Source organism: Pristis pectinata, chromosome 3, assembly GCF_009764475.1.
Source record: "Pristis pectinata isolate sPriPec2 chromosome 3, sPriPec2.1.pri, whole genome shotgun sequence".
Classification (NCBI taxonomy): domain Eukaryota; kingdom Metazoa; phylum Chordata; class Chondrichthyes; order Rhinopristiformes; family Pristidae; genus Pristis; species Pristis pectinata.
In genome coordinates, this window is record NC_067407.1 from 73,139,988 (window position 1) to 73,154,018 (window position 14,031).

At 40.8% G+C, this 14,031-nt stretch overlaps 1 protein-coding gene across 1 annotated transcript in view; it reads left to right on the forward strand.

Annotated features, from left to right (window-relative positions):
• afdna (afadin, adherens junction formation factor a) overlaps window positions 1–14,031 on the forward strand; it is a 184,847-nt gene that overhangs the window by 62,844 nt on the left and 107,972 nt on the right. Inside the window, exons 7-8 of the mRNA XM_052012073.1 lie at window positions 62–173; window positions 2,492–2,665. Of these exons, the coding sequence (XP_051868033.1) occupies window positions 62–173; window positions 2,492–2,665 (286 nt within the window). The remainder of the gene's footprint in view (window positions 1–61; window positions 174–2,491; window positions 2,666–14,031) is intronic.

The following is a 14,031-nucleotide window of genomic DNA, read 5'->3' on the forward strand; positions in this document are numbered from 1 at the left end:
TAGGCATTGCTGAATTCTGACTTGAAGTGATTTGTTTGTTTCAAACTATTTTCTTACATAGGTAGTATTGCCACCTGGTGTACAACACTCTGATGACAAAGGTGTTAAAGAGACTCTGCTTGAGGATGATGAATGTCCACTGCAGATTTTCAGAGACTGGCCAAGTGACAAAGGTGAGCAACATATATTTACTTTGAAGGAATGTCAATTAAGCCATGTTCTTAACAAGTTTAATCTTGCAACCTGTGCAGGTGGATGTGCTATTTACACATGTTGGTAAAGTCAAATGAACAATTCCGTCTAAATAGAAAAGTTCATCTAAGTCATTACTCTTCGGTTTTACAAAGAAATGTCACCTTTGCATTTTGTATTTGCCACTTTTGTATCCCTTATTCATTTGGACGTGTGTGGTTGGGAAAAGTACTGCATTCAGTGGAAGCAGAATGGGCTCTTAAACGTTTTATATAGTGATGAGCTCTTATTCTGAGACAGTGTAAGCCTTTTCAGGCTGTCATTGTACACGGTATTATTAAGAAATTGAGCTCCTGTATTTTCGGATCAAAGCTACGGCTTTAACAATTACAAATTGTGATCAAATGTCATACTGTGATTTATAGGATCTTGCACATTAAAGAATAGTAATGACACCTTCATGATAACTGATGTCAGAGAAAATGTAAGAGAAAAAGCTATTTAACTATAAATCTGTCTGAAACAGTTTTTATTTCCTAGCTTTGTTCCTTGTTCTGTGACATCTTGTTCTTACAAATAGTATGTTTTGAGCAGTTCTGATGAAAAGTCACTGAAGCTATTGAAGCATTGAGTAACAAGTGCACAAATCTTCAATGTCCCTGACTAAGAGCTCAGAACACCTCTGTTAATTCCTGAAGGATCTAGCTGCTGAGCTGGATCTGTCCCAGGTGATTAGTTGACCAAGAGGGGTAAACCTACCCAACCACACCTCGCCAGTCTACCTTTTGCAAATGAGTCTTACGGAATATTCTCCACAGCTCCAATGTCCAAGATACTTAACATACAGCAGCTTCATTGTCTGGCACTACATTTGTTCCCTTGATTTCTAGCGCACAGGTGCAGTGTGTACCATCTACGAGATGTACATTATTACTCGCCAAAGCTTCTTGGACAACACCATCCAAACCATGTGACCATTATCATCAACAAGCACATGGGGACATCATTACCAGTGCATTTCCCTTCAAGTAGAATGTAATCAAATGCAGAGCAGCTGGATGCACTTCATATTAGCTCCTCAACTTCAACCTGATACGGCTGCCATATCTGGCATGGCTCCATCCTGGCAGAACATTGGAGCAGCAAGTACTTGTTGCTCTCCATTGACCTGGGTTCAACCCTTCCTTCTGCTGCCATCTTGGTCCAGTGTGCACGTTTTCTGTGACCATGTGAGTTGCCCCATGTGAATACTCCAATTTCCTCCCACATCCCAAAGGCATGCTGATAGTTAGGCTAATGTAAAACTAACCCAGTGTAGATGGGTAGCAGGAAAATCCAGAGGTGATAATGGGCATGTTACAAGGTTGTAAGATTAAACTTGTTAAAAGCCTGGCTTAATGGGCACGAGAACTGGTTACAGGAAGATAAGTGGGACAATGGGATTGATAGTGTTTCTCTGAGAGTGGGCATGGACTGTAGGCACCATGACCACCTATGAAATGTTTTTAAATTAATTTTTAGCTTTTTATTTCAATTACATCAGTTTTGGTGGATATTTAAGAACATTGACCTTTGTTAGTGGGTTGAATTGAATGGAGTTGATTCATCCCCCAGGTGTGATGAAGGATCAAATTTTTTTAAATTTAAATTTTATTTACAGCGTGGTAACAGGCCCTTCTGGCCCAATGAGTCCACGCCGCCCATTTTAAACCCATATTAACCTACCCGTACGTCTTTTGGAATGTGGGAGGAAACCGGAGCACCCGGAGGAAACCCACGCAGACACTGGAGAACGTACAAACTCCTTACAGACAGCGACGGGAATCGAACCCCGATTGCTGGCGCTGTAATAGACCTGAAGTGTTGACTTCGGTTTTCTTACAAGGTTGTACTTAGTTACATAATGCTGACTTTGCTGATAATGGTAGGGTAACTTGTGTTCATAAAATAACTTAATGTTTTGCACATTGCCTTGTAATACCAGAAGTGTTTGAATGCTGCTTTTGGTGGAGTTTTTCATCCCAGCAGTTCTGCATATGTAAACAAAGCCCTTGGCCTGCCCTAATTTTCTTGGGAATGTTATCAAATGGCTTCTGTAGTTATCACTGTACTGGGCAATGGAAATGATTCTATGCTGTTTATTTATTTAAGTCTATAAGAAATCTATAAATCACTTGCCTGTATCACTATAAATCAGTTTCCTGGCTCCATTGTCTGTTCTTAATGTACTCAAAGCAAAACTGGATGGATGATTCTAACTGGGCTAACTAGTATTCATCACAAACTTTTTTTAAATCAGGTACTTTAGTTTTCCAATTAAAGAAAAGACCACTCGACTATATCCCAAAGAATGCAAAGAAACAAAAGGAAATAGATGGGAGGCCATCAAAAGTAAAAGAAAGGAATGAGAGTTCAACCTATGGATCACTATTGCCTCCTGAGAAACTGCCATATCTTGTTGAGCTGAGTCCTGGTAAGAGATGCATAATTGTAATGTTTTCAAAGGTTTCTTTAGACAGCTGAACATAAGTCTTATTTAATTCTTCACTTGCCATCTGTTTTTTTTGGCTGTAGCTTAATTTTTTTTGATGTAGCTGCAAGATTCTCATATAGCTGATCCTTTCCTTTGGGCTCTAAATCAATTGCTTGTAATTCATTTGTCTAAAATTGTGTTTTTGTTACTAACATTTTATAATGTTACAATTACTGCAGGTCTTAATGTTTCATTAGTTTTCTCTGAGAAGTTGCATAATTGTTAAAGAATTATAGAACGTGCAGTGCAAAATCACAGTACTATGTGCTTCAACATAACCTAATCAGTTTATGTTGAACCACAATCCATCTCTCCTTATTTAACTTGGCATAACCTGCTTGTGATTTGTAGTTTCAATGACTTATGATTAATTGTTCTAATAACTTGATCAGTTATTAGGTATTTTAACTGTTTGAACTGTTGGAGATAATTGTTTTAGGATTGAGTTTAGTATGTGACAACTTGTCTGCATGTATTTATTCAGGTGTTGTGGAATAGTAGGAGTAGGCCTATGAAAATGTAGAAAAAAAATACACATTTTTGACCAAGAAAACTCTAGAATCAAGGCAGCAGAGTACGTGTTCCACTAGGTAGATGCACTTTAACCACATACAGGCATAGCCACACAAGTTCTTGTCTATGCAGTCTTCCTCAGCTGCCCTCCCTTCCTTTAAATCCTTTCCTTTCTGTTCCCCTTCCCATAAGTACCTACTTCCTTCCATGCCATGCTCCCAAAATGCTCTCCCAGTGTTCTGGTTTGCCCCTGACCCCCTCCAAACTAAAGCTGCCTGCCACTCACTCTTTCTCTTCTGGGGCATGGCATGAACACTAACTATTCAACTCTTGAACTAAACCAGAGTTCTTAAGTGACCTTATGAGCTTGTGTTGCTACCTTTAGTATCTTGTATATTTGTGCTCAGATCTGATAGTTTCTCAATTCCATTTAGGATCTTATTCTCACAATAATATATGACCTCCTTTTTCACATCATCTGAAAGTGTAACTGTGTTCATGCTTATCGACATTGAAATCCATTTACAGTTATATGTCCATTCTGCAAATCTGGCTGTAATTTGTTGTAATCTTTCTTGTTATTAGCTTCCCGAATACTGACAACCCCAAAACATTTGTTGATCGTGCTTTTTCCTAGCTGTTTGCTGCACCTGGTTTTACATCTATTACTTTGCTTCGTGGGTTCCTTCACTAAATTATGCTGTTCTTCACTCATTGGGTTCTTCTAGTGCTGTTATCCAGCCATCTGTCGCTCTGCAACTAGTGTCTGTTGAATGCCTTTTATCTGTGTGTGCAAATCTAGAAGTCCCTTGATGACTGAAAATAAAGAATGAAATTAAAGGAAGGCACACGATAAATGGCATAAAAATATGCTAGATATGAAAACTACCATGGGAATAGAATATATATCGGTTGACGTCAAAAAGGAAGTAGAAATATAAGCAGTAAATTGGTAGAACTGAAGGGGGATCAAAATATCTTCATGAAAAGGTGTAAGGCATGATAGGTATTAAAAACATCTGGCTCATTGAAGAGGATACTATCAATGTAGTAGGAAAGGAAACTGTACTGGAGAAATTTGGACCAGATTAAAAATGGATGAAGGAGATGCTGGAAAATTTGTCAGTGTTTCATGCAGAGAAGTCACCCAGTCTAGATGGGATGTATCCTAGATTCCATTTTTCCAATCCAGCGGGTGCCTTGGGAGCATTTAATTGACAGTAGAATATATAATAGACTTGTATTTACAGTACAGAACCAGGCCACTTACTGCAGTGTCTTGCTGGCTATTATGCTCCTGCAGAGACTCCTGCTACGTATCTTCAGTTAATCCCAATAATATATTCTTTAAACCCTTCTGTGTGTTTATCTAGCCTCTGCTACTCCTTATGGCATTGTATTCACACTTCATCACTCTCTGAGTAAAGAAATTAGGAGCTGACTTTCAATGAGAGGGGAATATATAGTCTGTGTGTGTGGACTTTGAGAATTAACTTGAAGTCCTTCAAGAAATTAACTAAATTTGAAGCTGGAATTGAAACCAGATTATTAACTAGGTTAAGGAATGGCTCAGCAGCAAAGGAGGGAGTAGAGATAATGAACATATACTCAAATTAACAAGTTATGATTACTGTTTCACTAAGTTCTGCCCATTATTTCTGGAGGCTGGGTTTTTTCACGAGGGGCTGTATCTTTCACAATGTTCGTAAATGAAATTTGATGATGTTTCTAGCTTTATCAAAGGTACAAAGAGTAAATTGAATTAAAAATCACTATTTTAGAGAAGGATAGATTGAAAGAGTGGGCAAAGGCTTGACAAATGTTTCTTAGTGTGAGGTTCTCTAAAATAAAAACGGAAAATGCTGGAAGAACTCAGAAGGTCAGGTCACTTCTATGTCAAGAGACTCGGAGTTGATGTTTGAGATCATGGACCCAATATAATTGGGAAGGAGCCAAAAGAATCTTGTTAAACTGCAGGTAAGATGGGGAAGGGGAAATGCCTCCAGGCAAAACCAGGGTGACAATCTGTAAACAAACTTATCTGGTCAATGAGTGAATGGGAGCAGTTGGAGAATAAGAACACTGATGGGAAAATGTAAGAGTTGTGAAATGCAGAGCAAGAAGACATGCCCAGCAGGTCACACTGGACATGTCTTCCAAGACCAGGTCGTTTGTTCTCACCCCCAATTTCTTTTCCCTTTGGGAGTGGTAATACAGTACCACATGTAAAACTTGTATTTCTTCCGGCATTGAAAAGTACTCTGTGGTTCACTGTATAATTTGCATACTTCCAAAATAGGTTCTGAATTTTATCTGTAAAGCAAAGAGAGTACATTTTGTGCCATTTTTTATTATTAAAACTGCTGTAGCTTTTCAAAAGTTAGTAATTTAGTTTTGACTTTAAAAGACCAGTAATCCTGTATATATAAATATATTTTTTTTCTTTTGGGGGCATAAATCCACTACTTCCTTTCTTTGTAGTCCTTGATGTATTAGCAGACTTAATCAACTGTGCAGCAAATATCTGACGTACTCAATTTAGTTTTTTTTAGCTGAAGACATAATCAGAAAGAGGCCTGATATCTTGTGCCCTTTCCAACTGAGAGGGAAAGCATTTCTGTAGCTTGAGTTCCAGTTGAGACGCTGCTTATAATTCCATCTAGATGTACATGTTGTAGGTCCTAGATGTTGCTATGTTCAAGTTGTAAATCTAATTGGACAAGGGAAAATTGAGAGTTTCCAGATTTTTAAAAAAAATTTCAAATCTCTATTTTTTTTCTTCAAGGCCAGGAATAATCTTTAATCTTTAGACACTTGTAAGTAGATTTATCTAGCCAGGTTTTTATAGTGGTTCTGCTTTTGGTGCCATTGTTTATTTGATATTCTATTTGGTCAATGAGACAAGTGGTAAAAATCAGCTGAAGACTGACTTCACAGTGACTTAAAGAGGAAACCTAAAAAAAAGGCTGTCACATTCTCTTGTGGAAGTTTAACCCAACTTTGTTTCCTTGAAGTAACTGCATCCAGAAGGATTTCGCAGAAGTAATTTTTTTCTATGTATACTTAATCTGAGGCTCAATTTTTATTTGAATCTTTATTTGGCAAATAGGTGATTTAGTGAGGGAATTCTGGAATTAAACGCCTCTGATTTTGGGGATGCAGCTGGAAACGGTGGAGCAGAGAAATTCTGGATAATCAAAAGGTCAGAATTGGAGGAATATAGTTATCTCAGTTTTGTAAGATTGGAAGAGATTAGAGATGTAAAGGAGTGATGATATGAAGTCTTTAAGTAGCAAGCATAAATGTAAAAGTAGGTGGAAATTTTTGAGCAAATCATATTCTATGATATCATAAGATCAAAACTATCTATCTTGTGATTTCCTAAATAAAAGATATACAAATAATAGATGAGGAGCTTTAAACGTACCACAGAATCCTCGCAGTTCACTGGTAGGATTGAAAAACCATTGTCAGTAACCTAGAGGTCCCAACTGTGCTCATTTAGCTCCATTGGGCAGGCCACATCATTCATACTTTGGTACCGTGCATGAGCTTGTCAGAGGCTAGAGATAAAAGGTTTTTTGGAATATTCTATCCTGTCCCAATTGATCATATGTTGTACATTTCTTGGTGATCTAGGTTACATTGTTCCTCGAATTATTGTGTATCAAAGACTACATTGTTCTAACTCTGATCCTGGGATGATTTGTTTTTTAAAAAGAATGCTGGAAATACTTAGTTAACGAGCAACATTTGTAGGGATAATTTATTCTGTTACAAAGTATGCCCACACAAAAACATTCAATTTTTTTATATACTAAAGGACACATTGAATATGAAGTCATTTTTAGCTTTCCATTGCTGCTCCATCCTCAACTACAGGGGTTGCCTGATGGGTCTGAATATGTGGTGCAGCTGAATTGCAGACAAAGCTGTTGCCAGACTGGAGTGCTTGGAATTTTTAGAAGGTTATCTGTGAAAGATTAAAAAGAAAGAATTCGAGAATTAATGTTTGAAGTGCCTGCTCTTTGTTCTATTTTTGTAGACCAGTGGCTAGAAGATTACTCTTAAATTTTGAACTGCAGCTGAGAATCATGCAGGGTTGTCTATTCCAATAAGTAATATTTGTATGCTTTTAAGATATCGAGAGTCTTGAGCTTTTTGAATCTCTAAAGTAGGGGAATATAGAAAATCGGACCAGGAGTAAGCCATTAGGTCCTTGGAGCAACAAACAATCTGCCGGAAGAACTCAGCGGGTCAAGCAGCATCTGTAAGAGAAAAGCAATTGTCGATGTTTTGGGTCGAAACCCTGCATCAGGTCCTGGATTCTGCCTTATCATTCATTGCAAACATAGCTAATCCTCTGCCTCAATATTATATTCCTGCTCTCTCCCCATACCCCTTTATGATTTTTAAGGGATATATTTCCCTTACTCTGCAGGTTAGTTTATTATCTATAGTTAATCTGTGACTAGTAGTTACAGTATCAGCATTCTTCAGAAGTAGTTTATTGACTTGAGCACTTGGAATTCCTGAACATGTGAAAAGATTTTTTCATATTGAATTTGTGCATTTGGCATGTATATGAAGCTGATGAGCTATCTTTTATGTTTTGACAATCATAGCACCAAAAATTGTACCACAAAAATGTAATGCAACCCTACATTCTAATTTTATTGATGTTCCTTGTGCAGTAGCAAGTTTAAATAGGTGCATGGGGCAGGGGAAGCCTGTCTTGACCTTATTCTGGAGGCCATCCTAAAGGTTCAGATCTGGGTTAAACATACAGAATCCGGATCTGACGAATGCATCTAGAGTCCAAGAGCAACACAGCAAGTATACATGCCCTTTGGCCCAACGAGTCCATGCCGACCACGGTGCTCACCCAGCTTGTCCGAATTTCCTGCGTTTGGCCCTGCCCCTCCATGTATAGTACCTATCCAAGTGCTTCTTCAATGATACTATTGTACCTGCCTCAACCACCACCTCTGGCAGCTTGTTTCACATACCCACCAACCTCTGCGTGAAAAAGTTGCCCCTCAGGTCCCTTGTAAATCTTTCCCCTCTCACCCTAAATGTATGCCTCCTAGTTTTTGATTCCCCTACTCTGGGGAAAAGACTGTTACTGTCCACCTTATCAATGTCTCTCATTTTTTTTTAAACGTTTCTATAAGGTCACCCCTCATTCTCCTGTGTTCCAAGGAATAAAGACCTAGCCTGGCCAACCTCTCCCTATAACTCAGGTCCGCTAGTCCTGGCAACATCCTCGTAAATCTTTTCAGTACTCTTTCCAGTTTAACCATGTCTTTCTATAACAAGCTAAGCAAAACTGTACGCAGCACTCCAAGTACTGCCTCACCAACAACTTACAACTGCAACATAACATCCCAACTCCAGTACTCAATGCCCTGACTGCTGAAGGTTAGCATGCTTTTTCACCATCCTGTCTACCTGTGACGCCGCTCTCAACGAATGAATGCTAGTGCCCTACCATGCATAGTGCAAGTCCTCTGGTTTGACTTTCCAAAATGCATCACCTCACACTTGCCTGTATTGAAATCCATTTATCATGCCTTGGCTCACTTCCCTAACTGATCAAGATCTCCCTGTAATTTATGATAACCTTCACTTTCAACAACACCTCCTAATTTTGTCATCTGCAAACTTGCCGATCAAGCCTTGTGCATTTGCATCCAAATCATTTATATAAATAATGAATAACAAGGGTCCCAACACTGACCCCTGTGGTACACCACTAATCACCAGCCTCCTTTTCAAGAAACAACCTTCAACCACTGCCCTCTGCTTCCTACCTCCAAACCAATTTTAAATCCACCTAACTAGCTCTCCCTGGATTCCATGGGACCTAACCTTCCAGATCAGTCTGTCATGCAGGACCTTGTCAAAAGCCTTGCTAAAGTCCAGATAGCCAACATCCACTGCCCTACCCTCATCTGCCCTTTTGGTTACCTCTTCAAAGAACTTTTTAAAAAAAAATCAGTCAAGCACAACTTGCCATGCACAAAGTCATGTTGACTCCTCTCTGTCCATCCAAATGCTGGTAGATCCTGTCCCTCAGAATTCCCTTCAGTAACTTCCCCACCACTGATGTCAGGCTGACTGGCCTGTAGTTCCCTGGCTTGTCCTTGCTACCCTTAAACAATGACATTAGCCACCTTCCAGTCTTCAGGAACCTCACCAGTGGCTAACGATGAAGCAAAATCTCTGCAATGGTGTCTGCAATTTCTTCTCTAGCCTCCCACAAAGTCCAAGGATGTACTTGTTCACACCCTGGGAATTTATCCACCTTAATGTGCTCTAAGGCTGCAAATACTTCCTCTCTGGTAATATGAATGTTCTCCAAAACGTCACTAGTTTCATCATCTCATGAGCAACCATGATTTTCTCCTCAGTAAACACCAAGGAGAAATATTTGTTAAAATTCCCACCCATCTCCTGTGACTCAAGACGCAGGCGGTCCTGACCTCCAAGTGGACCTACTCTCTCCCAGCCACTCTTACTCTTAATATATCTATAGAACCTCTTGAGATTTTCCTTAACCTTGCCTGCCAGATCCATCTCATAACCTCTCTTTATCCTCCTGATTTCCTCTTGTGTATTCTTGAGCTTTTTACAATCATCAAGGAATCCACTCATACCTGACCTCCTCAACCCAATGCATGCTTCCCTTTTCTTGACCAGAGCCTCAATATCTCTTGTCAGCCAGGGTTCCCTAAACTTGGTATTGGTTTATTATTGTCACTTGTACCGAGGTACAGTGAAAAGCTTGTCTTACAAACCGATCATACAGGTCAATTCATTACACAGTGCAGTTACATTGAGTGTACAAAGTGCATTGATGTAGTACAGGTAAAAACAGTAACAGTACAGAGAAAGTGTCACAGCTACAGAGAAAGTGCAGTGCAATAAGGTGCAAGGTCACAACAAGGTAGATCGTAAGGTCATAGTCCATCTCATTGAATAAGGGAACCATTCAATAGTCTTATCACAGTGGGGTAGAAGCTGTCCTTAAGTCTGGTGGTACGTGCCCTCAGGCACCTGCATCTTCTACCCGATGGAAGAGAAGAGAAGACAGAGTGTCCTGGGTGGGTGGGGTCTTTGATTATGCTGGCTGCTACACCAAGACAACAAGAGGTAAAGAAAGAGTCCAAGGAGGGAAGGCTGGTGTCCGTGATGCACTGGGCTGTGTCCACAACTCTGCAGCTTGCGGTCCTGGGCAGAGCAGTTGCTGTACCAAGCCGTGATACATCCAGATAGGATGCTTTCAATGGTGCATTGGTAAAAGTTGGTGAGAGTCAAAAGGGACAAACCAAATTTCTTTAGCCTCCTGGGAAAGTAGAGGCACTGGTATAGACCTAATGAGAGCTGGAGAGACCCGATGCAGATTGGGTGACTGCTTCGTTGAGCACCTTCACTCTGCCCACAGCAACAGCCAGGACCTCCCAATGGCCACCCACTTCAATTCCACATCCCACTCCCATACTGATAGGTCTATCCATGGCCGCCTCTACTGCCACATTGAGGCTAGATGCAGTTGGAGGAACAACACCTCGTATTTCGCCTTGGAAGTCTCCAACCTGATGGCCTCATCATCGATTTCTCTAACTTCTGGTAACCCCACCCCTTTTTCTCCCCCCCACTGTCTTCCATTATTCATGTGGCTCCTTTCCCCTGCCTTGATGGCCTGTCCATCTCATCTCCTCCTCTTCCCCCATCCTTTATTCCATGGTCCACTGTCCTCTTCTACTAGATTCCTCCTCCTCCAGCCCTTTGCCTCTTCTACCTATCACCTCTCAGCTTATTACATTTTCTTCCCCCACCCACCTACCTTGCCCCCCTCACGCAGACTCGCCTATCACCTGCTTGCGTGTGCTCCTCCCCCTTCCCCTGCCCCCATCTTCTTATTCTGGCTTCTTCCTTTCCAGTCCTGACGAAGGATTGTCCCGAAATGTCGACTGTTTATTTCCCTCCATAGATCACAAAACAAGGGAGCAGAAGTAGGCCACTCGGCCCATCTAGTCCTCTCCATTTAAGAAAAACCTATTCCTGTCTAGCCCCAATTTCTGGCCTTATCCCGATATCCCTTGATACCTTGACTAATTAGATAACTATCTATCTCCTCCTTAAGTGCCTCCAATGATTGGGCCTCCACAGCTGTATGTGGCAAAGAATTCCATAATTTCACTACCCTCTGGCTAAAGAAATTTCTCCTCATCTCTGTTTTAAACCGGTACCCTCTAATTCTAAGATAGTGCCCTCTGGTCCTGGACTCACCCACCAAGGGAAACAGCTTGGCCACATCTACTCTGTCCAATCCTTTCAACATTCTAAATGTTTCTATGAGGTCCCCTCTCATTGTTCTGTACTCCAGTGAGTACAGTCCAAGAGCCGACAAACGCTCATCATATATAAGCCCTTTCGTTCCGGGAATCATCCTCGTAAATCTCCTCGGAACCCTCTCCAACATCAGGACATCCTTCCCAAGATATGGGGCCCAAAAGTGCACACAGTATTCCAAATGAGGCCTCACCAGTGCCCCGTAGAGCCTCATCAACACTTTCCTACTTTTATACACTATACCTCTCGAAATGAATGCCAAAGTAGCATTCGCTTTCCTTACTGCCGATCCGACCTGGTAGTTAACCTTTAGGGTATTCTGCACAAGTAGCCCCAAGTCCCTTTGTACTTCTGTACTTTGAATTTTCTCCCCTTCTAGATAATAGTCTGCCCGTTTATTTTTGTTTCCAAAGTGTACAACGGCACATTTCACAACATTGAATCTCATCTGTCATTTCTTTGCCCATTCTCCTAAACTATCTAAGTCTGCAACCTTCCTGTTTCTTCAGTACTCCCTACTCCTCCACCTATCTTGGTGTTGTCTGCAAACTTAGCCACAAAACCATTTACTCCATCATCCAAATCATTAATGTACAAAGTAAAAAGAAGTGGCCCCAACACTGACCCCTGAGGAACACCACTAGTAACCGGTAGCCAACCAGAACCAGATCCCTTTATTCCCACCCTTTGCTTTCTGCCTACCAGCCAATGCTCCACCCATTCTACTATCCTACCTGTAATTCCATGAGCTCTCATCTTATTAATCAGCCTCTTGTGCGGCACCTTGTTGAAGGCCTTTTGAAAGTCTAAATACACAACATCTACAGCCTCTCCCTTATCCACCCTACCTGAGATTTCCTCAAAACTCCAATAGGTTGGTCAAGCAGGATCTTCCTTCACAAAACCATGCTAGCTTTGGACCTATCTTGCCTTGTACCTCTAGGAATTCCATAACCTCATCCTTGAGGATCGATTCCAATATCTTTTCCACCACCGATGTTAAACTAATAGGTCTGTAATTTCCTTTATGCTGCCTCCCACCTTTCTTATACAGCGGAACTATATTTATAACCCTCCAGTCCTCCAGAACCATGCCAGAGTCTATCGATTTTTGGAAAATGATCACCAATGCCTCCGCAATTTCTAAAGCCACCTCCTTCAGAACCCAGGGATGCGCCTCATCCGGTCTGGGAGACTTGTCTGTCTTTAGTCCATTTAGCTTCCCTAGCACCTTCTCTTTAGTAATCTTAACTGAACTCAGTTCTATCCCTTGAGACTCCTGACTATCTGGTATATTGCTGATGTCCTCCACAGTGAAGACCGATGCAAAATACTCATTTAGTTCTGCTACCATCTCTTTATCATCCATTATAATCTCTCCCGCACTGTTTTCGATTGGTCCTATATCAACCAGTGTCTCTCTTTTATGCTTCATATATTTTAAAAAACTCTTAGTATCCTTTTAAATGTTATCTGCCAACTTTCTTTCATAATTCATCTTTTCTTTCCTAATGACCTTCTTAGTTTCTTTCTGCAGGTTTTTAAAAGTTCCCCAGTCTTCTGTTTTCCCACTAATTTTTGCTTCCTTGTATGCTGTCCCTTTTGCTCTTATTTTAGCCTTAACCTCTCTTGTTATCCACATTTGTGCCTTTTTTCCATTCAAAACCTTTTTTCTTGGAATATCTATCCTGCATTTTCCTTATTTCTTGTAGAAATTCTATCCATTTCTGCTTTGTCATCCCTCCAACTAGCTTACTTTTCCAATCAATTTGGGCCAGTTCCTCTCTCATTCCACTGTAATTTCCTTTGTTCCACTGAAACCAGCTTCTCCTCAAATTTGAAACTGAACTCAATCATATTGTGATCGCTAGCTCCTAATGGTTCCTTTACCTTTAGTTCCCTAATCACCTCCGGTTTATTACACAGCACCCAATCCAAAACAGCCAATCCCCTGCTGGGCTCATCATCAAGTTGCTCCAAAAAGCCATCCCGTAGACTTCCACAAACTCCCTCTCCTGAGATGCACTGCCTAGCTGGCTTTCCCAATCCACCTTCATGTTAAAATCCCCCATAATTATCTTAATGTTGTCTCTCTGACACGCTTTTTCTATTTCTAGCTGTAACTTATAGTCCACATCCTGGCTGCTGTTAGGGGGCCTACATATAGCTGCTATTATTGTCCTTTTACCCTTGCTATTTCTTAGCTCCACCCATAAGGATTCCACTTCTTCTGACCCAATGTCCTTCCTTTCTACTGATTTTATATCATTACTAACCATCAGGGCCATACCACCCTCTCTGCCTACCTGCCTATCCTTTCTATACACTGTGTACCCCTGGACATTCAGTTCCCAATCACATCTGTCATAAAGCCATGACTCGGTGATTGCCACAATGTCATATTTTTTAATCTGTAGTGCCACTAGGTCATCCAC